Genomic DNA, 26,517 nt, shown 5'->3' on the forward strand with positions numbered 1-26,517 from the left:
CTCTGCATTGTATATGCAGTTATTTGTGGGATTAAGGGTACAGCCAACACTGGGCGTGTTCCTAAAACAGAAACATGCCCTGTGATCACAGTGGAGGTTACGCCCCAGACCTAGAATGCTTCCCACCCGGGCGTGGCACTGACTGTGGGACAGTGAGATTCACTGCAGGGACAATCAAGCCTGTCCCTCCCCGTGAAGGGAGGGTGAGGCCATCTGTGCAGGTGTCAAGGTGACCAGTCGGTACCTTGGGCCTCATTTATGAGGCTGTGCGTCACTTTTACGCCGCCGGTGCATCACTTTTTGTGACGCACCAGTGGCGTAAACAATGCGCCTTGTTGAGCCATATCTACAAAGTGACGTATCCTTGTAGATGTGTCACTTTGTAAACCCCTGCGCCACATTATACCTGCACCAGGTATAATGTATGCAAGGGGGGGCGTATTGACGCAAGGAAGGGTCGTAGACGTGACGCAGTGAAATTTATGAGGCCGTGCGACATATTACGCCGCCGGTGCTTCACTTTTTGTGACGCACCAGTGACGTAAAAAATGCGCCTTGTTGCCCCATATTTACAAAGTGACGCATCTAGGTAGATGTGTCACTTTGTAAACCCCTGCGCCACATTATACCTGCGCTAGGTATAATGTATGCAAGGGGGGTGTATTGACGCAAGGAAGGGTCGTAGAAGTGATGCAGTGAAATCTATGAGATTTCACTGCATCACTTTTAGGACGCCGTTGCATCAAAATCTTGCACCTGCCTCACAGCAGGCGTAAGACTGATGCAAGCCCTTTCACATGGGGCTTGCCCCATGTCAAAGGACGCATTGCTGGAGTTGCATCACTTTTGTGACACACTCCAGCAATGCGTCACTTTTGCGCTTACAGATAAGTCAGAAATACTGACGTATCTGTAACTCCTTGCGCAATGATGCGTCATAATGTAAATATGACGCATCAGGAATGTCGCAAGGAGTGCGCACTGAGAAGTGACGCATCGCTGCTTTCACGCAGCGATGCGTCATTTCTCATAAATGAGGCCCCTGGTTTCCAGCACCATAGTCAGCAGTCTAGCCGACGGACCACATCCTCTCCTCTATTTATCCTTTAATTAAATTATTCATGCTGATAATAAGTTATGCCACTCTTTCTAAATTAAATGCGGCACTTTACTTGCTTGGAGCCCTTTAGATTCCAAGTTGTCACTCAGGGCTAACAAAACTAGTGAAATAATAAAAAAAAAATTCTAGGGGATTATTCCTGATTATTAACAATGCAAAATGATCAATGATGGGGCATAATAATAATGCAAGCCCCTAGGCATTTCAAGCTCGGTTTCACTTTTATTGGCCGTTGATAAGAGCTGATTGATAATAGCTAGTTCTACTCAAATGCAAATTAAATGAAGGGGATGGCAATATTACAATTTGTTTCCAATTAGTACTAAGAGTAATTTCCCCCAAAAATAAATCTGCTAGGCACATTACCCTTGTGTGGTCATTTGCGTAAAAAGTGTATGCAATATATACTGTTGCAATGCGACACAGGGAACGGCGTCAGCGCACCATACGCAGCCGCGGCCACGTCCAGTTCCGATGTCCCTTCAAGATGGTTTCTGCTCGAAACAGTCCCACAAGGGCCAAACACTCAAACAAGCATTGGCAAAGCCGGAAGGTCTGGCTTTGGATTTAGGGGTATTTGCTTTGCTAATCCGTGTTTCCTTTACTACAGTTTATTAGGTTTACTTTTCCAAGATGGCAACTTGATAGGCATCTTAGAAAGGAAAATCTATGCCAATGAAAAGCAGAAGGATTTGTATGTTTCTCTAAAACTATTATTAGAATGTCACCTCTACCTGCAAGAGTCATGTCTAACATACAGTGCATCATTTATAAATAGATTAGTGCCAGGGCCCTAGTCAGGAGGCCACTGCACATTGCATCACCAATTGCCCCTACCAGAGCTGCCAATGACAGTACCAACACAACTACTAACCATCATACACCTACGAGTGCGACAATTTAGTCTATTCTAAGCTATAAAAAAGTGTGGGCATCAGATATTACTTCTTTTTAGTGAATATTAAATTAATAAATAACTGTTGTCCTTATCTCTAAATTTAACAAAGAGTGCCACCGAGTGGCAGACTGTCATAAGTGATGGTGTTGACAATTAAGAGCCTGTGCTGAGTACGGGAAATCACCAGCTCAAATTAAGCACTGCTAACACAGAGAAGTACAAATGTTTTACTCTTTGTGAAATTCAGTTTTACCCTCTAAAAACAATAATGCACATTGGAGCAGAACTTGCTGAATGACTCTTCCTCACTACGCAACTAATGGCCGTTGCACATAGACATTGCACTTTACCGAATTCGTAGGATGTGTAAAATAATCAGAGAATATCTATGAAGTGAGTGGGTCTGAGAGTGTTATTTGGGTCACATTGCTGCAGAGGCGGCTCTGCCAGCCACCTATAAGTCAATAATGCAATTAAGAGAAGCAACTGAAGTCTAGTTTCAATGTTGCTAATTGTGACCATAAATTCATCATATTCTGTAAAAAGGTCAATACTATCATGTAGAAGAGGGCAAATCACCTGAAGCTTGAGCCAGGCTCAATGCACAGATCTGGCTCTGGATCAGATTGTGGTTCTTTTGGAAACTCCAGCCCATGCTGAACCCTGCTTTCGTGGGGGCGATATGGTCCAGTGACTACAGCTGCAGACCATGTAACCTGGATAAACAGGTTCGGATTCCAGCTTTGTCTCACCATCTCTTGGATGTCATTCAGATCTCCTTGTGATAAAAACAAATATGTAACATAGGGGGTCCTTACAATGGCGGACATGCTTCCGTCTGTCCGCCACAATTGCGGTAGTGGGACCGGCCGCCTACGAGGCGGCCTACCCACCGACCGCATTGGGATGCGACTGCCACCGCGGCTGTCGCGTTGCCTATCTACTGTATTGTGGCGGAGATGCAGTTAGCAGATGCCTCCGCAATACAAATAAAAGGTCATTTGCATATCCCACCTCTACATGGCACACAGGATGCAGGGATGTGTGTGTGGGGGGGTGCACCTATGGTGCCCTTGCCCCAGGCCCAGAGTAGAAGAGGGGCCGGCTACGGGTCCCAAAATGTGTTTCTCTTTGCCATTTCGTGGCTGGTTGACCGCAGTGAAAAGACTGGTAAAAAGGGATATCATTATCCCGACTGCGGTGCCTCTGCTGGACAATGCGACTGCTGCGACAGGTGGTCGCAAAATGACCGCCTGTCGGAACCGCGGCAGTCCGTCTTTCCGACCGCCACGTTTCCTCCTGCCATTGTAATCTGGTGGGCAGAAAATCACAGTACGATGGCGGAAGGCTCACCACCGACAGCCTGTAGGTGGCCGGCACTCCGCCATCGTAATAACCCCCATAGTCTTTGTCTGTTGTGCTCAGTTGTGTCCTTGGGTAAGATCATGCTATGTAAAAGCGCCATAAATAAAACGTGGTATATGTCCATCACCCGCAGTCTAATCTCACTCTACAATTATTAAGGGAAATGCAATAACACCGGTGGCCAAATTTACTACGTTTTCACACCCCACAGCATAGCAAGGCGATTCGCTGCTCTGAGTTGCATAAAAGGAAGACAGGAGAAATGGTACATATTTTCAAAGACATCCACATTTCAGCTGTCTCCTAGTACTGGTTCACTGTTTGCCACCTAACCCCAATGTAAGCACCCTTGCATCATGGTGCAAGTGTTACTGCATTACAAACAGGATAGTGTTTGTGCAAGAAGGTACCCTTCCAGCTCAAAACAAGTGACATTTTCTTCTTTCTATGGATGCTGCAATCAGCACACAAAGAAAGAGGAAGTAACAAGTAGAAATAAAGATATTTATTTTTATTACGCCTCGGTCAGGGAGGAGTAACATTTTGGCACAATGCCAGGTTTACCGATCTTAGTAAATCTGTGATTGCATCAAAGTCCATAAGTAGATGCACAAACAATGCCCATGCTCCACACATAGTACAACTAGCAAAAGGAAATGGAACACAATGCAGCGCAAGCCAGTGAGTTGCAGTACAGTGCTTTACAAAGCCACCGAATGTCACTCAAATCAGGCCTTGCATGGTTTAGTAAACCCCAAATAAGCCTTTGCGTTCCCTGCATCAATGTTTGTGACACAAGGGTAAAACAAATATTTAGTAAATCTGGGCCTTGAAGTCAGATAGAGATACCCATTTACTGACTGAATTGCAGTGTCACACTGGAACATCTGGGATTAGCCCCAGCTTCCCTGCTTGACTGAATTTTGTGATCTAAGCAACATTTTGAGCCATCGTCACATATTATTTTGTAAAATGTTGATCATGTAATTTTATATGAGCAAATCTGATCGGATATGTCCTGAAAGGTTGTGGCAGAAAATTGCTGTTGAAATTCTGGGATCGTTTCCTAAATCAACTGAGGTATCTCATTGTGAAAATTGACAACCTTTCGCAATGGGTAGAAGTAAAGAGCATGTTTGAACCTACAACTTGGGGGCATATTTACAAGCCCCTTGCGCCTCTTTTACTCCACTGTTGCGTCACTTTTGTGACACAGCGGCGGCGCAAAAGAGGAGCCATGGGAAAGGGTATTTACAACGTGACGCATCTCCCAGATGCGTCACGTTGTAAAGCCCTGCGCCAGAAGGAGGCGTTCCATCGCAGGGGGAGCGTTCCGGCGCAGAAACGCCTCCCAAAAGTGGCTGAGTGAAATCTACAGCTTGAAGCAGGCGTAAGAATTGACGCAGCATTGTGGAGATAGAGCCCCCCAGAGCATTGGTGGAGCTGCATCGCGCATGTGACGCAACTCCATCAATGCGCCGCTTTTATGGCACATATGCGTGACACATCTGTGACGTTTTTGCCCCATGGTGCGCTGCATTGTAAATGCGGCGCATCCAGGGTGGCGGAGCTGTGGCGCACAATTACTGGCACATCCCTGCTGATATGCAGGGATGCCCCAGTATTTGTAAATCTGCCCCTAAATGTTTTATAGGATTTTTCTAAGAAGTTTCTGCAAAGGAAGGTTGTCCTGTGTGAATTTTTAATGGACACTGATGTCCAATATAAAATTGTGGTTGCGAAAGATTTTGGATAAAACACTTGCACACACCACTCTCCTTTTTGCAAGTTTTTATAGCACATACTCAACCCAAAGGTATTGCAGTGTTTTACATGAACACCACTTACATTTCACAAGGACACATGAATTTTGTTAGACAAGGTAGATTACGTTGTTTGCCCTGAATCACAGGATGGTGAGCCAACGCCGAGACTCCTTGTTCCCCAGTTCCACAGTCTGCAGCCCTGAACATTATGCAGTTTCCTCTACTCTTCCTATCACCCACAATTCAATGTCAAAGTGAAAGGATACAACAAAGAGTTGGTGTATTATTTCCTGAGTGCCCTGAAGTCAAGAATAGATTGCACTGGGGGCATTAGGGAATTGTTGTGGGCCTACCGAACAACTCCACATTCAACCATGGGACACATTATTTTTGAATTGTTGAAAGGGATAAATGTGGTTTAAATCTTTCACCATTTTGGATGGGGGTTGTTAGAGGACACAAGTATGATATTTTAGGAGTCTATCAGCAAAAGTAAACTAGCCAGTCATGCTGCAAATGTAGTACAATATGTTCACGAATATGGGTTAAGAAAGAAGACAGCTACAAAATTGTGTGTGGGAGATTGTGTCCCCATGAAAGATAGTTTGCTATTAAGAAAAGGATTGTCTAAATTCAAAGAACCTGTACAAATTATTGAGCCATGGATTAATTATGTATATACTTCAAGTGGCAAGTGGTGAAACTCTTCATGAGTGGCCAAGTCTGGCAAAGATGGTTGGGTCTATGGCAGGATGAATAGTTTTTGGCTTTGGCCATCTGGACACCGTTAGTGCCACAACCAAAGGTCCAGGACTGATGGGACACTTCTTGAGGGTCAAGAACTCACTCAGGCTGGGTCCAGGCGTGGGGTCAAGATGATGGGAGCCTTTTCTGTCTCTGAAGAGGAGGCCAGGAAATTATCTCTTGTAGTCATTCTAGTAGTCCTGGGTACATGTGAAGGGCCAGGGCTCAATAGCAGGGCTAGCAACTGAGGGTTCAAGGCTGCCTGCAGGCAGCAAAGTTGCCCTTTCAGGTACAGCAAAGCTGTATTCCAGAGTGCGCAGCAGGTCAAAGCAGTGGGCAGTCCTGTGACAGGCTCCTTCTGCAGGTCCAGGAGTGAACTGAAGAGTGGACCTGAAAATCCTATTTTTATACCCTGGTGCCCTTCCTCTGGAAGGTGCAAGAAGCTTTTGGAAAGGATCTTTGAAGTGAATGGCATTTTCTGACTCCTCTGCCCTGGCTCCAAGCTGGCTGAAATGAGAATGTGGGCTTGTTAGGTCCTTTATGTGAAGGCTGAACAAACCCTGCTCAGTAGCAAGTGGGGCTGGGCTTAGCTTCGCCCCCACATCCTTCCAGCAGATGGCCGATTGAGGCACACATTATCCCTTTATTGAATTCACAATTCAATCATTGTCAGCTCCACCCAGTCATGTGACACAAGACAGGTTGCAGACCCAAAGGGTTAAAGGCATAAAAATGGCAACTTTCTTAAAGTTGTATTTTCAAAATTGTAATGACAGCTCGGGTTATGAGGGTTTATCACCACAATTTCATAGATAACTAACATTACATAGCTTCCTGCTCCCAATTGTAAATTACAATTTATTAAAGGAAAAATATAATCCCCAATATTATCAGACCTGGGCGTTAAATTCTGTACCGCTCTCGGAATTTGTGGAATTTGGGTAATTTCGCATTCGGCGAAGAACACAGAATTGCTAAAAATTACACCATCTGTGGCTTCGCGGAATGTTTTGCTTGTTCGTGCTTTCAAAATGCGTGTTCGGGAGATATTTCTTCCCGAGCACGCAAACAGCGTTCGCGAACAGGAAAAAAACATCGCGAACGGGCGGAACAAGCAATTTTGCGTGTTTCGCTGAACTTTTGCGTGCTCGCAGAGATCTTTTACTGTTTCACTGAGCTTTGCGTAGCACGACTACACAAATTTCGCCCACCCCTAAATATTATCCTATGAGAGGGGTAGGCTTCAGAGTACCGAAAAAAGTGAATTTAGGAGTTTTTCACTACTAGGACATGTAAAACTTACATGCCCAGCATTTTAATTACACAGCACCCTGCCCTATGGGCTGCCTATGGCCTACCCTGGGGTGAGTTATATGTACTAAAAGGGGAGTTTAAGGCTTGGCAATGGGGTTATATTGCCAAGTCAAATTGCCAGTTTAACACTGCCTTCATGCTGCAGTGGCGAGCCTGGGGCTTATTTTAAGGTGCTACCTAAGTGGGTGGCACAATAAGTGCTGCACTTTCACGGGTGGCATTTAATTTACAGGCCCTGGGTATGATGTACACCACTTGAAAAGGAATTTTAAGTAAATTAAATATGGCAAACAGGTGCAGGCCAATCAAACCAAGTTTTAGGGGATTGAGCACAAGCACTTTAACATTTGGTAGCAGTGGACAGAGTCCTAAAGTGAAAAACAAAAAATGAATTCAGCAGAGAGTGAAGGGTTAAAACAGTAGGTTTGGGGGTGATTCTACAGGGAGCTCGCGATCCAAAAAGAAGATTAATAGTTGTTACTTGTTTTGTCTTTATTATGTTTAGTTGTGTACGTCTTATGTTAAGTGGTTTCTGTTATGCTTGCTTTCTGTCTGTTGGATATTTGTTTAGCTTGAGTTGAAGATGTGTGGCATCTTCAGTTGTTATTATTTTGTAGAGTCACTTTCTGTTATGGGATGTATACTGTTTACAATCAATCTATGTGCCATTTTAAGAGGAAGTCATTGTCCTTTTACTTTAATTTACTTCTTGCTCTGTACAACAAGAACTACTTTATGACTGTACATGTTCTCAATGCTGATTGATTCACTGCATACTTTACTTCACAGAGCCTCCTTTTGAAGAAAAAAATCTTGTTTTCTTGATGTTAAAGACTACTATTTTGTTCCATGTTTTGTAAGAATCTTGCCAAAATATATGGCACATATGACCCCGGACTTGCCTTTTTGTTCACTGCTAGGATTGTCTTCAGGGCAGGGGCAGGAATGTTTCTCAGTTCATGTTTTAAAACTCTCTCCTTTTAATAAATACTTCTCAATGCAATGATATAATCCAATGTGCAAAGATGAAACAACTTCCACATGTTGAAGACAACTTTTCATATTCTAAAATGCATGATTTACATGCTAAATATTTTTAAGGGATTTGTCATGCACAGGTTTTTAGAGACAGACCGGACACTTGGATCGGCTGTGGTTAGGTTCTCCCTGTTAATTTGTTTGGTCACACACCTCTAATATCATTACTGAAGAACAGAAAAAAAACATTGTGTTGATTTTTCTGGTACAAATTAATTGCACATTAAAAAGATGGATACTCCTCTCTAATTTAATTGAAATTCACCTTCACAAAATATAAATGGCAGTATATTGTAATAGCCAACTTTGTTCCTTGCTTTGACAAGAGGATTATATATACTCCATAATAAGTAGAAAATGTCAGAGGCACAATGCAATTACTTTGCCAATAGTATGCATCAGGCATAAACATGAACATGAATTTGTTCCTGATGTGTACAAATTAAGCTGTGATAAGTACATGTCCACTATAACAAGTGAATGTATCAATTCTATTAGTAGCTTTGGCATATTTTGGGGCAGAAGTTTCCAGGGCCACCCCTGTCCACTTTTTCAAAACATCCTGTTTGCCTTACTGCAAAGAGGCCCAAAAAGCAATGTGCAAGGGTGAACGCAAGATGGCGAACGTCTTTGGCACCTGGGCTCTGAGGTTGAGGGTGTGAGTGAGGAGTGTACTATGGTTGGCCTAGTGTACTCCCATATCTGACACTAAAATCCAGTTTGAAGCAGGCACTGTACCCACAGCAGACCCAGAGAAAGAAGTTTGATATGACAAAAGCAGCATCCTTTAGCAAATAGACAAGGGGTCCACAGTAATGATCTTGGCATCCTGTTTTCTTCCTTTCAAATACAACAAAGTGGTTCACTGACAGAATACCAACACCATAAACACAAAATATTGTGTTGTAAATATTGATGTCAAAAATATCAACATCCTATATTTATAATGGTAATTACAAAAATATCGAAAGAAATATTGGTCATTAATAAAGTTGTACAAAATATAGGGGCATATTACCAATCAATAGCGATAATTATCGCTATTGCTTGGTTAGAGACAAACATTTACCGCTGAGCTGCGGAGATTTTTATTGCAGATAAACCTTGGTATTACCAAGGTTTATCGCAAATGCGATAAAAATCCGCCGCAATGCATGAATATCGCTGAAAAGTCAGCGATATTCATGCATTACCGAGCTAATGCTCTTTGCCATGTTATCCACCTCCCATTGGATAAAATGGCTAAGAACTGCTAAGTGCAGGTGTTAGCTTTTGGAGATATTTGCGCTTAGCGCGAATATCTCCAAAAGTTGGTAATAGGAGATAGCGATGTTAGCGACTGTTTCCAGTCGCTAACATCTTGGCACGCCCACTTTGCATGTCATTAGTGATAAATATCACTGACATGCAAAGTGGGGCCCAAGAGGTCGCTATCTCCTACTAGCTGTCGCTAACTGGTGTTAGCGACAGCTAGGTAATAGGGAGATAATTTTATCTCCGCTTTCTTGGCTTTTAAAGCCAAAAAAGCGGAGATAAACCCCCTTGATATTATGCCCCATAATTCTTTAAGTATATATAAAAATAATAAATATTAAATATATATAATAAATAGTAACATTAATAAAAAAATAGATTTAATATACATCCTAACAAATATAACAAATAAACGTCATTAAAAAAGTTAAACACACATATAATATATATATATATACATATATTTACTTTCAAACTCTTATTAAACAAATAATTTGAATGTATTTTACAAGTTAAAAATGATAAAATAACAAATACATGTATATATATTTAAAGACTTATGCTTAAAGACTTTGCTGTAGATATGGCAAACAACTTTGTCCCTTTCTATCTCAGCGTGGATGGCACTGTGCTAATTCTATGCTTCAAGACTTTGATAGAAAAGCAGTCATTTGAGGTGAGCAGATCTAGAGTGTCGCTGGTGTTGAGGGTGCTCTATACAGGAGCTGCTTTCCACCTAAACCTGAGAACTACCCTACTAATATATACTAATAACATACAATCTATAACAAACAAACCAGAATCAAACCTACACACTTGCGGTCTCCAGTCCCGACCACGAGCATCATAATTGGGCGGCCAGAATGCAAACTGACCGAGTTGGTCAGAAGGGCTCTGACGCGGGAGAAGGTATTCCACCCAACATCATAATCGCCCCCTAATTATTAAATATTAAAAAAAATACTTCCCACCTTTTAGCCCTACCAACCCAAAACCTACACCCCAAAAAAGGTAATTAAACAATAAACAAAGTTAATTATCAATTACTTATTATTAATTACCAACTAATGATTAATTAATTGAAAATAATTTACTTTCCAGCCTTTGCCCCTATAAGTCCCACAACCCGCACCTAAATATAATCACCAATCACAAGTACCATAATGAATTATAAATTAATTAATTATTAATAATTAACACCTAATTAATTATTAATTACTGACTAATGAGTAGTTGATTAAAAATAAATTACTTCCCACCTTTTACCCCTATAAACCCACAACCCACACATATAATTTACAACCAAAAAATTAAAAGCACAATTAACACTATTAAATATCAATGAAATAAATATTAATAAATAAAAAATAATTATTAATGTATTAAAATTAAACTACTTCCCACCCTATTCCCCTATAAATCCACAACCCACTACAGAACTAAAAAAGCAAAGTTAATTAAAATAAAATGAATAACTACAAAAAACACCTACATTAAAAAACATAAACAATACTAATACAAAAAAATACATCACATACGTTTAAAATATATACTAAAATACATAACACTATTTAAAAAATCGATATTTTAAACAACTATTTTTTTGCAAACGATATTAATGACTTCTATATTTTGGAAAAAGATATTAATTACTTCTATATTTTGGAAATCGATATTACTTACCTTACAGTCAATGTTCTTGTCCACGATATTCTTGCTGTCGATATTTCAGTGTCACAATATTTACAACTCAATCATTGTGTAAGTCAATATTAACCACTCGATATTTTGTCTAAATACGCATCTAAGGGGCTGATTCCGATCTGGGTTAGAAATCTCTCCAACCAAGCCGGATCCGGAGTGTTTTCCGAACGAGCCCGACCCCTGCAGTCCGACCGAGCGAGAATGGTGCTGCCATATGCTGCCGGATTCAGGTCAGTCGGGCTCTCATAGAAGTCAATGGGAGCCGATTGTACGACACGTATATGGGCTCCCATTGACTGAATGAGTATGTCTCGCACAAAGACCCCGCACCGTACATGCCTGTGTTGGGGAGACCCTGTGTTGGGGAGACCCTTTGGTCTCCCCCTGTGTCCGAGTCGTAAGGCTGCGGGTGACAAGGGTCCGACGCGGACCCCCAAAGGCAGCTTCCCGGATGTTTTGCGAGCCGGAAACATCGGCTCGATCTGACTGTCCGACGCGTACATCGTACTCACTCGGGCGTAAAACATCTCCATTGCGCGGTGTGAATCGTGTCCGTGCGTGTCAGTTGGAGCGGGTTGGATTTGGAAACGGTGGGGTCGGAACACATGCGTACAGTTGCATTGTACTTGCTCGCTCGTACAGGTGTCCGAGTCGGTCAGGAAACACGCATCCAACTCGTACCTTTTTCCGGCCGGATCGCATTTGGAGCCCTTTTGACCGAGATTGGAATCGACCCCAAAGTGTTAATAGTGACTCAACAGACCTGTGAAGCAGAATTTGACACTTTCAGACTGATTATGATGTTGTTCAAAAACTGTTCCGAATGAATTGTTCTCTGACTTGTTTCCAAATAAATGGGGTTCTGCTTCCCAGCATCGTTCCATCGTTCAGTCGAACTCACATTGACTTCAATGGGAGTCTGTGTTACGCACAAGAAGACAGGCTTCCATTGAAAAAAGGGTGGGTGGTGAAAATCTTGCACCCTGTGGCAGGCACCCCATGGTGACTGCCACATTTTGCATTCTTGGCAAGCGGGATCCCTTGGAGTACCCCCACAAGCCCCATTCGGACATCTCTAGGTGAAGGGGGCCCCCAATGGGCCCCCAAAGACAGATTTCGACAGACATTTTGGCTGTTCGAATCGAGCACCGTAGTTGCCCATAAGGCTAACATAGGGTGAGTAAATGTTACTTAAACTGAAGGTTTTTACCTGTCAAAAGAGTTATGTAAACAGGTTGCACTGCAAGTTTAAACTGCAGCAGTCAGGCTACATAGGGTAGGACTGAATTCATGTTTGTATGCCACTGTAGTGGATAGCATAATAGGTGCTTTAGTATTTCAAGTGTCAATTCAATTTCATACCATGAGTGCACTTTCAACACCCCGTTGTAGAGACAAATTTAAATATGTCAATCAGGAATAAGCCAATTTAGCTGTGTATTGAGAGGAAGCAAAGGCACTTAGGTAAGCAAGTAAACAAATAAAATGTGTCAATTGTCTGATTAGTTAAAATCATTACAATGTACATGAACCTAAAACATCCTGTGATAGTAATTTAACAAGTACTGAATTGTTTCCAATTGATCAGAATGTTAAGGAACATTATTATTATTCCTATTGCTCAGCCAGTGTGACTGTGGTGGTGGAATGTGTGTGTGTGAAGTGGCTGTGGAATTTTGGTGAGTGAGAGAGTCAGTTGGAGGATGGGCTGAGCAGCAGGAAGGCTGCTCCTGGTGGGGCTCTACATCATAACATCTACCTTGAATAAACCAACCGTATTATCTACATGGACCAGATATCATTCTCCAACATATTTTGGCGACGATTCAGAAAAAGAATCTACGCATGCTGCGGACTTAGAGAGAGAAACCATAATCCTAACCTATAAGTAACTACTGGAAGAGGAATTGTAAAGGAGCCAAAAAGAAGTACAGTATGCCCCCAGCCCCACCAGTGTCCTGTGATATCGCACAGCCTACCAGCCGGGACATACTTGACAGCACTGTTTGTGAGCTGTGAATTGCGTGTGCCTTGCTGGGTTGTTTTACTACACAGAGGATCTGCACTTTTGCTGAACTTGTGTGGACTTTGCCTTGCCTTGCTGCAGAAAAGCCACTGTTGATGAGCTATGGTGAGCGATTAATGTTCCCAGAATCCTTTTATGACTGTTGCTGGCCCGTGGCATTTTAACACACCGTCAGGTGCAGCGCCTGTGCTAAACGCTGCCACTGATGCCTGCTCATGCGCCTACTTAGTTTGATGGTACTCGTGAATCTGTCTCCCGATCCCTGACAAGGGCCACAGCACAAGCTGCAATAGAAAAATTGATGTTTTCAAACATCCCTGCACTGTGTGGCAGGTACCATTCGATGCCTTTACCACATGGTGCAGGGATGCTTCAGGACACATAGCAGAAGACCAGGAGGGAAGGGAGCTTTGCTAGAGGCCCCCAAAGTCACTGTCCACCCGCCATGAAAGGGCAGCTGGAAAGCAACATCGTAATTCTGATGGCAGAGTTGAAGGTGGCTCCGCTGCCCCAATTTGCTCTATGTGCCTGTCGGAAGCGGAGCGAAATTCCCAAGTGGGTTTCCCTCCGACCGCCAGTATCATAATACGGTGGTCGGATGGAAACCTATGATGTCGGGTGTAACGCCTCTGATGAGCTGTTGGTTAGTTTTCCCCCCGACATCTTAATAAGGGACTTTGCTATGTGCCTTCCTTAGCCTGTACCTAGCTCTTTTTGTTAGGCCATCCGTTTTGGAGGAGATTGAGGAGTTAGTGGTGTTTAATATATGGATAATTTCTCCCTCTTATGTAGTTTCTTATAATACCTTTTCGTCTGCGTCTATTTTTTTTAATTACCAAGGTTTCCTGTGCTTTACATGTAATGGCTTGCTTAACAATTATGTTTTATCATTCGGGACAAGGAGTACTAGTTGTGAGGTTAACACATCAGTGACTTGACATATAGCGTGTCTAAGGCCCACTAATTTTGCAGTGTCCATGGGCTTGGGTTTTTGTAATGTAATGTTGACATAGTTTTAACTTCCTCCACGAGAATGCCAACTATATATGGCACTTGATAACTAGTTACCAGGGGTAAAGAGCACAGATTTTTAAATACAGCAAAAATGTAGTTACCAGCTAAAGGTAAAAAATCCAGAGTGATCACGCAGAAATGTTGGATTTCCTACAGTTATGTATATAATTTTAATAAAATTAAAAAGGGGTTGCTAACAATAGACCTAAAATGGGTATACAGTATGAAAGTAACATTTTTGCAAGAATTTGAAATGCGATAATTGGTATATATGCAAGATTTTGTTTGCATTATCCAAGGTGTAATAATATGTATATCACCTAGCAAGTGCTGTCTCCTTATCTCAATCTTACAAGTAGTTTTTCTTTTCATCTTTCTACCTTTGTTACTGTTTTCTCCCTCCTTCATTCTCCCTTTTCTGCCTATTTTTCCCTTGCTCTGGCTAAAAGTGTGATGATGAAAATCTAGTTCACACTTCCTGTAAACCATCACCACGAACTAAACACTGATTAACATGTCTATTTGGAGATAGATGTCAATAGCATCCACAGAAACAAAATGCAGACTGTAATTTCCTGCTGGTCTGCCGGTGTTGTTTGCGTCCATTGTATATCTATGAATGTGTTTAAAGCTCACAAGCAATACTTGTGCTCATTATATTCTCATCACTACCTAATTTTGGTACCTTTTTTAAAATAATAGGGTATTGGTTGAGAGGGGTAGAAGCCTTACACAGGCAACACCCACAATGTTTGTCAGAGAGGACCGCAAAAGGCACTAAATGAAACTGTATTTAACCCTCAGACAAACGCAGTCAGACTTTACTTAGAGGCACTGTGTTAAGAATTCATGCAGCATACAAACAGTAAAAAAGTGAAAACTCAACAAAAGAATAATCCCACAATAATTTAAAAATAGAGGAAAATTTAATGAATAAAATACCACCAAAAATTATTAAATTCAATTAGTAGAACAGTAGTTATGAATTTGTAATGTTTGAAGTGAAAATGAGCACCTAAAAGATCAAAGCGCCATTTGTTGACATCTAGTCCGTGAGTCCAGGGCATAGTCAAACATTATGGCCAACCGCAACGGAGCATGGTTCATGAAATACAAGGTGAATTTGGCTCGGTCTTGGCTTAACTGCGGACTTGGAAGAGAAAGACATTTTAAAGAAATGTTCTTGAGAAGGTAACGTGTGGAAAAGCAGCCAACAATGTCTGAGGAGAAGGCATCGTCACTAGGGAGTAAAAGTAAAAAATTCTACGTTCTTTGTCACCTTTTTGGAACTTGAAAATCTCCAGCATGAATCTGCAGGCTGTAGTCAATATGTGCTCCACAAGCCCAGATACCCTTTCTGAGAAATCCAGCAGTAAAGGATATGCTGCTGTTTAGAAGAACATGCAAAAACCACAGTTGATGGACAGAATGCAGAACAATGTCATACATTCACCCCAGTACAGAGATCTGGGCCCAAATCCATCGTTTTTTTGCACTCCACACCACCCCAGTTCAGACATGGCCATATGCAAATCAGTCTGACCCTGTGCCTCATGGGAACATTCCAGCCCGAACTGCCAAGCCATGCCTTCCCTGGACCGGAAACAAGCTTCCGAGAACCGGTTTCTGGCATTCCAGCCGTCTTCAGCCCGGCTTGCTTGAATCCAGTGGTATGGAGTGCATGGGACTCATGTCTGAGATTACCCATCCGACTCGGGGTGACAAATGCAAAAACCACAGTTGATGGACAGAATGCAGAACAATGTCATACATTCACCCCAGTACAGAGATCTGGTCCCAAATCCATCGTTTTTTTGCACTCCACACCACCCCAGTTCAGACATGGCCATATGCAAATCAGTCTGACCATGTGCCTCATGGGAACATAAGAACATAGCAGGAGCTACAGCAAAGTCAGATTGCACTACTATGCACCTTAGTGGATCTGCGAGCAGGTAGATCTCTATCTCCCGTGAGTTCTCACTCCACATTTTGGTGAAAATGTTCTAAGTCCCAAGGCAGCACTTACAAGGGTCTAGGACTAGTTGGGCCCCACTTGGAGGGATCAGGACTTACTACAGGATGAGGCTCGGTGCAGGGTTCAAGATGTATAGAGCTTGCAGCTCACACAGGAGACAAGCCAACTAGCCCTTGGAGTCACTCTGAGAGTCTTGGGAGCAAGCAGCATGGCAGGCCTTAAGCAGTAGGGCTGCAGTAAAAGAGGAATTCTTTTTAGACCAAACTGGACATTTCTACCTATTCTCAGTTAAAAGTAGGCACTTATTAAATGTAATACGGCAACCCAGTGTCCCCTTATGGGAGAGGTAGGCCTATATAGTAGTGAAAAATTAATTTAGCGTTGTTTCACTACCAGTGCAAGGAAAACGAAAAAACACATGCCCTACCTTTTAAATGTAATGCATCCCACCCTGTGAGCTGTATACGGCCTGCCGTAGGGGTGTCATATATTTTTTTAAAGGAAGGTGTAACCTTGGCAACAGGAATATTTTGTCAGGTTGAATTGGCAGATTAAAACTGCACACAGGCTGCAATGGAAGGCTTGAGCCATGCTTTAAAGTGCTACTTTAGTGGCTGGCCCAAATAAGTCCTGCAGGCCCACTAGTAGCATTTGGTACACAGACAAAATATTGAGTTTTAAATTTCGATATACAATTATATCGAAGTTTAAATATCGATGGGACAAAATATAGAAGGTAAGTAATATCAACAGTCTTAATATCGATATTAGTATGATATCAGTAATATCGAAGTTTTAAATATCGATGTAAATAATATCGAAATAAATAATTTCGATGTTACTAATATCAATTTTTAAATACATTTAGTGTATATTATATTGTATTTATTATGTTTTAGTATGTATTTATTTTTAATGTAATTTAATTAAATATTGTCTTTTAGTACTGTAGCAGGTTGTGGGTTTATAGGGGAATAGGGTGGGAAGTAATTTAATTATGTTAAATTAATTATTAATTAGTAGGAATTATTAATTAATTAATTGAGAATTAATGTTTAATTAATTGTAATTAATTGATTAATTGATAAATATGTTCTGTAGCGGTTTATGGGTTTATAGGGGAATAGGGTGGGAAGTCATTTAATAATAATTAATTAATTAATATATGTTTGTAAATATTTTAATTAATAATTAATTGGTAATTAATTTATATTAATTAGTTAATTAAATAATATAATTTTGTACATATTTTTAATTATTAATTAGTTGGTAAATAATTAATATTAATTAGTTAATTACATTAATTAGAGTAATTTGTTTTATATATAATTTGTTGTTATTCTTAATTAATTAATTGGGAAAAAATAATATTAATTATTAAATTAAATTAATTACAGCTAATGTGCTAATATATTTACTTTATTGTTATTGTGAATTAATAATTAATTGGTAATTAAATATTATTAATTAATTTTGGGTAAAGGAGTATTTGTAGGGTTCAGGGTCAGTTTTCAGTTCTTGGGTAAAGGGGTATTTTTAGGGTTCAGGGTCAGTTTTCAGTTTTTGGGTAAAGGGGTATTTTTAGGGTTCAGGGTCAGTTTTCAGTTTTTGGGTAAAGGGGTATTTTTAGGGTTCAGGGTCAGTTTTCAGTTTTTGGGTAAAGGGGTATTTTTAGGGTTCAGGGTCAGTTTTCAGTTTTTGGGTAAAGGGGTATTTTTAAGGTTCAGGGTCAGTTTTCAGTTCTTGGGTAAAGGGGTATTTTTAGGGTTCAGGGTCAGTTTTCAGTTTTTGGGTAAAGGGGTATTTTTAGGGTTCAGGGTCAGTTTTCAGTTTTTGGGTAAAGGGGTATTTTTAGGGTTCAGGGTCAGTTTTCAGTTCTTGGGTAAAGGGGTATTTTTAGGGTTCAGGGTCAGTTTTTAGTTTTTGGGTAAAGGGTTATTTTTAGGGTTCAGGGTCAGTTTTCAGTTTTTGGGTAAAGGGGTATTTTTAGGGTTCAGGGTCAGTTTTCAGTTCTTGGGTAAAGGGGTATTTTTGGGTTCAGGGTCAGTTTTCAGTTCTTGGGTAAAGGGGTATTTTTTGAATTCAGGGTCAGTTTTCAGTTTTTTGGTAAAGGGGTATTTTTAGGGTTCAGGGTCAGTTTTGGGTTTTTGGGGTACAGGGATATTTTTAGGGTTCAGGGTCAGTTTTGGGTTTTTGGGGTACAGGGATATTTTTAGGGTTCAGGGTCAGTTTGGGGTTTTTGGGGTACAGGCGTACAGGGTAAAAATAAAATAAATTTACATTAAATCAGTTTAATGAAATTAAAAAAAATAAAATTACATTAAATTATTAAGTGTTTTATTTATTTTAAATGTATATGTATTAGTTTTAATTTTGTTTTAATATTTTTATTTAATATTTGTAAAATTATATGTATTTTAAAATTATTTTTACATTATTATTAATCCATTAAAAAAACGATATTTTTAATTTCGATATTTTTGTACGACGATATTAATTTTTTGATATTTTTGTACTTACCTTTATGAAGATATGACTCCGATATTTTTGATTTCGATATTTTTGTGCCGATATTTTTGTATTTCAATATTCTGTCTGTCGATATTATGTCAGACATTCGTAGCATTTCATGTACAGGCCCTGGGTACAAGTAGTACCACTTTACTAGAGACTTATCAGTAAATTTAAAGCGCCAATTGGGTGTATGAAATTGTTTCCATGTTTGAAGGAGAGAGCACACGTATTGTAGTACTTTTAGCAGTGGTAAACAAAATTCAGAAAACAGGAGTGAAAGAAAAAAGTTTGTAGATGTCCCTCCAGAGAGTGCTAAGTCCAACAAAGAGGTATGCAGATGTTACTACCACTAGAGAGAAACTGGTGCAAACAGTACAAAAAATCCCAGAGCAGGATCAATTTGAAATCACTTCTTGAATGTGGATCTTGGTAATATGGTCACAAATGCAGTTTGTGCTAATTTATACAACATGCATTCTATCGTGCATACCTCCTTAACTGCTTTTGCTGTTGATGAATGTGTGATTAGGAATAGTTAACCATTGCACAATGACTCCAGTTTTTCTTTTCTAGCCCCAGTTTCATCCTCATGCAGTGAACACCTGATACACACCAAGTACTGCACCTTGGAATGCTTCTGGCACACCTGATGATGCTGGCACTTTTGTGGTCGGACACTTTTGGAGGTGAACACTCAAAACCCCACTGCAGGATGTCCAAACGAAGCACAGATATGTTTTCTAAAGAGGGAGATGTGATTTTGGGAATTCTAGCTACTATTCACCAGGATACTATTTACCCTCCAACCACATTTGCTGAGCCCCCTCCTCCTAGACGCTGTGAAAGGTAACTATATCTCCTTTTGTAGAGTCATTTCTTCTTTCATTGAATGTTATGATATGTCCAACATGAAAGAGTGCATCTACCACTCGACGGTCTCCTGGCACCACAGGTATGGGATAGGAGAAGAGAGGGAAATAAAAAGTAAAAAGGTGACTAGTGAGATTGATAGGTAACATATATGTTGCTTCAGACACTTGTCCATAAAACCAATACACAGTTACAAAATTCATTAGCATACCAATATTCAGTTTAGGTTATATGTATCTAGGGGCCAGGTGTACAACAGTTTTTAGTGGTTGCAAAAAAAAATCATCTGTTTGCGACCAGGAAAGAGCGTTGTAGCTTGTACAAACCCAACTTTGAGAGTCAGTAACCTATTACCAACTCCCAAAATAGGGTTTGCGAATTCCTATTAGGAAAGGGCATGCCAAGGGCGTCCCTTCCTAATAGCGAGTCACAGGGGGATTTATGATTGTTTTGCAACCGCAAATATGGTTGCAAAACAATCTCAGTTACTACCCACTTTGGGTAGGTGGTAAGCCAGTTGCAAACAGGATGGGGTCCCCAGGGGACCCCTTCCCCTTTGTGTTTGGCAGCAAAACTATTTTTAAGAGAAGGCAGGGGTCCCCGAGACCTCTGCCTGCCCTTAAAAAATTAAAAGAACACTTTTCATTTTTTTCTTTTAAATACATCCTATTTTCCTTTAAGGAAAACAGGCAGCATTTGAAAAAAATAAGTTGCTTTATTTAAAAAGCGAACACAGACATAGTGGTCTGCTGTCACCAGCAGGCCATCATCCCTGTATTATTTCCCATTCCCAATGGGCCGCAAATTGCAACCTGCCTCATGAAAATTGCGGCGATAGGTCACTTGCGACCCCATTGGGAGTCACTAAATGTGTCTGAGACACATTAGTATATTCTGATTTGCGAGTCGCAAAAATTGCACTTTGCCATCCGCAAAAATGGAATGGTCATACATCTGGCCCTAAATTCTCCACAGATCACAATACATCTTCCAAACCAACTGTAACATCTTGAAATCGCATATTTAATAAAATGTACCCCATATTTTAAGACAAAAAATGTAGATGCATGTTAAAAATTTGAGGGCAATCAATTAAAACATAGACAATGGTACACTTCATCTTTAAAGGTCATATACAAAAGCCTCCCTTTTCATTAACTGTTATAGCCAGACATGAGACCCAAATTAGAGGGTTCCATCCTAATTTATATTTTAAAATTTCATGAAGAAGAAATGGGTCTGGCAAATCAAAAAGGGATGGAATCACTTCACGATTCCCCATATAATTTCACATGGACAGTATCAAAACACCTTCTTTTTATGTGCAAATGGACCGAACTCCCAAAAGATCCTGAAGACAAAAAGTACTTTTGATGTTATTTGTGAGCTTCAAAATAACCTGTGTTAATTTTTTCTTGCTAATTTGTCCTTCAAGCCAGCAAATCTGGCATAACTTATTTACACTGCAATCTAATGGGAGTTTAAGCTTGTATTTTAACTTCCTCTACTCTCATGTTATTTGAAAAAACAGCTCTAATAAGACCCTCTATTCCCAAAAACTAAACTTACCTGTTTCCATTTTTCCCTTTAAATGGTCTGTCATACAATCCTCTTCTTTTGGAGACCCTTTAGACTGCGTAGTCTAATATGTGGGTTCCTCCCATTTTTGGTGAAAAGGAATTTGAGGTATTTAAAGTACACATATAGTTTGAAAAAAATGAGGGTTAGAACATACCGTTGGCACAGTCCATTGCCTTTATAAGTCTTTTCAGTGAGTCGCCCAGAAGGGTACATTTCAACTCGGGTCCAATTCGATGTATGCAGAGCTTGAAATAAATTTAGTAAACCCCTCTGTATTTTCCAGGATAACAGTTTACCCTGTAGACTCCCTCTATTTCTGGTTTCTTTCAATTGAGTCTTTATAATTGACCACAAGGCAGACCAATGATCAATAGGGGAAAACCTCTCTGTTCTTGGGGCAAAAGATTACTCCCCATAACCCAATCCTCAAGGATGGAGAGCAGGGTTTCAGAAAATATCTTCACAAAAATATCTAAAAGGCTGATTAGCGTATTACTTGCGAGGAATCTCCATCACCTTTCTTTAATAATGGTGTTATTAGAGAACCCCTCCAGGTTTCAGGGATATTACCCGTTTCTGATGTCCACTGAAATAAAAGCTTAAGGTTTACTGTTTTCCAATCAAAATTAGTCTTAATAGAGGTTACTGGAACATTATCAGATCCAGCACTTCTGCGCAACTTAAAAGCTAATAGTGTTTCTTTTATTTGAGAATAAAGTGATTACATCTTTATCTATTACATAGGCCTATTTTTTGTACATGTACTGAGGGAGCACCATGTAAAGTGTGCACATGTAAAACCCATTCTTCTGCTACCGTACGGGATGGTGCTGCTGCACATACATAAAATATGTTACTTACCAATCCCAAAATATTTTTCCGGACCAATAACTGTATCACTTTCTTGGATCTGGCCTTCTATGCAGGATCACCCCCCACACATTTTGCTTTCACCCCTCCTGTTTTCTGGATTTCTTTTGTTGGTTTCAGGACTCTGTGAACTTTACTACTGCTAACCAGTGCTAGAATGTGTTTGCTCTCTCCTTAAAGCATGGTAAAGTTAGTCTACCCATATTTTGCACATTTAATTTACTTGTAAGTTCTTAGTATGTGGTACTACATGTTACCAGTGTCAGGTCGAGAGATCCTCAGAAACAGTACTTTCCAAAGCCCACTTTCCAGCAGCTCCAACTCCGGTTGGAATTTCCATAGTGTAAGTGTAGCTGGGCAAAAGGAAGGGAAATTAGGAATCGGACTACTGAGAAGGAGACCTGCAAGAAAAGAGTTACACCGAAGACTTCAACACTACTATAACTGGACTCTTTCTAAAACACTAGTGTCACCGGAACATACCTATGGCACTGCTAATAACATGATCCATTGAACTATTGCCATGAACAGTTATCAATACCAGCAATACATAAAACTCTCATTTCTCAACAACAATATTGACAAATGCCAAAGAAAATCGAACATCATACAGTTATGAATTCAAATGACACTACTTGTTTTACATCACACAAGATTGTACCACATTGTAAACAAATTCCACAAACAAAAGTTTGGCTTTCCAAGACTTGGGGGCGTCTTGGGCGAAACACTGGAAATAATGTTTGATAAGTTGGTCATAACTCTCTGTTTGACTGTCACTTTGAGGGTGAAAGCTGGTGGAAAGACACAATTGAATTCCTAAATGACAACACCAAGTTTTCCAAAAGCGGAAAGTAAGCTGGACCCTCTGTCTGAAGTAATAGTTCAAGAAAGTCAATGAAGCTTGACTACATGCTTTATCATCATTTGAGTTATCTGAGACGCTGTGGGGAATCCTTGCATGGGTTGAAGTGAGCCATCTTGGTCAATCGATCTAGGACCAACATAATAACACTACATTAATTCTGGAAGGAAGTCCCACAGTTAAATCTGCTGAAATATCCCAAGCATGCTTGAGAGAGTGGGTAAAAGTAGCAAGAGCCCCCTAGACTTTGATCGATCTGCCTTGGCTTGGGTACAAATGTCACAAGTAGTTACATATTCAATCACATTGTGGGTCTTTGGGACCACCAAAAATTTCTTAATACTATTTTCTGAGTCTATGTCCTTCCTGGATGCCCTAACATGGGAGTCTGGTGACACCAAGCATAAAGGGGGGGTAGGTGCATATAGCTTGGACCCTTAAATAGGTAATCCTTCTTAAATGCTTTGATCCTCCCTTGAAGCAACCCTTGCTTCAAGATCTACTAAAGAGGGGACATTTTTGATGTCATCTATGAAGGTTTGTACTACATTGGTGTAGACTCCTATCAAGTGAGAGGATTATATCATGTACTAGCAGCCCGCCCCAGCGTTGCCTGGGGTAGAAGGGGGCTGGGGGCTGCATTTCAGGTTTGCGTGCTCTCCCGCCCAGGCCCCCGCCCGCCACGACATTGTCTGTGTCCCGGACAATGTTGTGGCGGGCGGGGGCCGGGGCGGGAGAGCACGCAAACCTGAAATGCTGGCTTCCCCTACCCCCGCCTGCCCTGACATTCCCCAGCAGCCCGTGCCCCGCCCGCCCCGACCCTGGCTGCCCCGGATTCTTACCTTGCCTCTGCTGCTCACACCGCCGGTCCATATTTCTCCGGTGCGCCGCTCTGCCACTCACCACCTGTCCGCCGCCGCTCCTCCCCGCGCCATATCCGCCTCTCCACTCCGCCGCTGGCCTCACTTCACCGCTCCTCACCTGCGTGCCATGTCCGCCGCACCTGGGACGCTGCTCCTCCCCTGCTCCTGACGTGACGACGCACAGTCACGGCCGGCGCTACTTTGGGGGAACTACTTTTTGTAAAAATGTAACTTTTTATATAAAGTTTAATTTTTTAAAGCCTATGACCATCTACACACCCTGCCGATTTCAACGGTGTATCGGGTGTGTAGATTGGCGCTGTGGTTCCCGAGTTTACCTTGCCTAAAGGTGCAAGTTCTCTCTTTCTAATAGTAGTATAGATATAGATAAACTCACATGTGCAAGTACAATCTTGTAGGCCCAGTTACAGCCATCAGATACCAAATCAAAACCTCAGTTGCCCAAGGTCAACCATTTCATGTCCATGCTAGATCATTATATGCCAAGACTCAGCCATCATTCACCCAGGCGCTATCATCATACACCCAGGCGCAATAAAAATATGCTCCGGCTCAACTGATCCCGGCAAACCCCTCAAGTGCACAGAGATATTCTTACATACACAAAATCTATTCAGTTTGGAATAGTATGTCATTCTCAAAGAACAGAAATGGCCAATGCTTTTTTGCAAGTTTCTGCTGAAGTTCTCATAGAGCCACATTTCCCATATTTTCAACATTTTGGGCTTTTCTCATATAAATCCTAGAATCTTGACAAAGGCTGGAAGAGAGCAGGAGGGACAGCTCAGTCTATGTGCAAAATGGTCAATGTCCAGTGACACCGTCATCCAGTCTTGGCTTTTGGAAGATAACACTTTGCCGGATGTGACACAGAACATGGGACCCGTTGAGCTCTTGTCAAGTCCAGAGCATGTTTTGCTACCTGCCCACTTTTCCATCACATCCAGCTTCCTGCTTCGCTGGCATTAATAGCGCCAGATTGCATCAGAAAAGAGTAACAGTTCTCCTCATCTAAATGCAGGTCTGTGATTGGATAAAGCCCCTATGAGAATCTTACTTTTAACCAATGGTGGCCAAATTCACAAAACTATTTGCATATGAAAGTTCAAGTTAAATGATTCGCCTTTTGAGTATTTAAAATTCAATTTTGTAATTCTCAGAGGGGAATTTGTTGTCATTGAAGGATTTACCGCATAATTCTACACATGAGTAAGTACACTCTCATAGGCGTGGAGAGGACATCTCAGGGCAGGAATCAGCGTGGGAAATTTGAACTCGCGAGTTTGCAGGTATTCGTGTCCATGACCCATTTAGAGCCTGGAAATAGGCAGAGATTTACCCCTGTAGAGCAGGAGTAAACTATTTTCCATCGTGGGAATGGGAAGGGAATTCCCCCAAAACGGGTTGAGGTTTTCTTCAGGGGATTTCTTCATGGGAACATTTTTTTCCCCTTTGAAAACACATAACATTAGGACCTGGCTTCACCGGCACGGAAAATGAATTTCACCAAATGCCTGACCCCTGAACCTGTTCCAGGTAGCCAGGAGAACTCTCACAAACATTTGTGATTTCACGAAAGATTTAAGTCTGCGTCCTCTTGAGGGAGTAAACCTGCAGGGACAGATTTGCAGACGTTTTGTGAGTCGCCAGTTTACAGGCGTCCTCGTTCCAGGGGGCAGGCAGGCTCTCTGTACATCCTCAGTTTAAAAGGAAAGCTTTGTTTTTGTACCACATGGCCCGCGGTTTAGATTCCCTCCCCAAAAAACAAAGAGATCTGATTCTTTACAAATCATTAGATGTCTGCTACCAAGGTCATTGGCAGTGATAGCTGAGCAGGCAGGGGTGTAGCTTCCATGGGTGCAGCAGGTGCAGTGGCACCGGGACCCACAGACCTGATGGGCCCCCTGATTGTTAGAGTATTCCATATTTCAAACAGCAGCCAGGGGGGCTATTTCCTCCGTGCACTGAGACCCATGATAAACTGACTACGCCACCGTACCTGTGAAGAGGGGCAATGCACAATAGCTCGGTATTTAAGTGCCTGTGTTTAAATAAAAAATATGCATGAGACAGATATAAAATGCATTCTCAATAAAATAGTTTATTTTGAGTAGAAACCCCCTAGCTTTAGGACGGATCCTCAAAAGAAAGTCCCACGCCAACAGTGAAAGGCTTACAATTACCTTCAAGGTATACTTAAATTCTTTCCTTGAACTCGCAACAATTTCCAGCAGCACACGGCTTTGCGTTATGGACCGCACCCCTCATACAGAAACATCTGCACCAGGGCATGTTCACCTCGGTGTAAACAACAGCACGTGTAGCCACAGGGCCCAGATAATGGGGCCGAGCCAGCCCTTCAGACAGCTGTTTCCTCTTATGAGTCCCTGGGGAAGGCTCGTTTATGGAGAGGGTTTTCAACACCGCATAATCATCCGAGCTCGGATCTTCCGTCGCCCCCTGACCTCTGACCCGCGGTGGGACTTTGTTCTCCAGGCATTTCCGAGTGCAGTGCAGGGAGTGTTTGAAGTGCCTGTGATTAGCGGGACCATCGCAGCATCCTGTGCCTCTCCTCCCCGTGCTGACGTGAGCACGCACGTCGCGGCCGGCGCTACTTTGGGGGGGGACTACTTTTAAAAAAAAATATAAATATTGTAAATACCAGTTAATTTTTACATTTATCTAGCTTATAACCATCTACACACCCTGCCG

General features: G+C 41.4%; 1 protein-coding gene across 1 annotated transcript in view; it reads left to right on the forward strand.

The window, feature by feature from the left end:
- Positions 1-19,447: 19,447 nt before the first annotated feature.
- Positions 19,448-26,517, forward strand: part of LOC147684533 (extracellular calcium-sensing receptor-like) — a 67,738-nt gene continuing 60,668 nt past the window's right edge. Inside the window, exon 1 of the mRNA XM_086939693.1 lies at positions 19,448-19,581. Within this exon, the coding sequence (XP_086795819.1) occupies positions 19,448-19,581 (134 nt within the window). The remainder of the gene's footprint in view (positions 19,582-26,517) is intronic.

The sequence above is a fragment of the Lissotriton vulgaris genome, chromosome 10 (assembly GCF_964263255.1).
Source record: "Lissotriton vulgaris chromosome 10, aLisVul1.2, whole genome shotgun sequence".
Lineage (NCBI taxonomy): Eukaryota > Metazoa > Chordata > Amphibia > Caudata > Salamandridae > Lissotriton > Lissotriton vulgaris.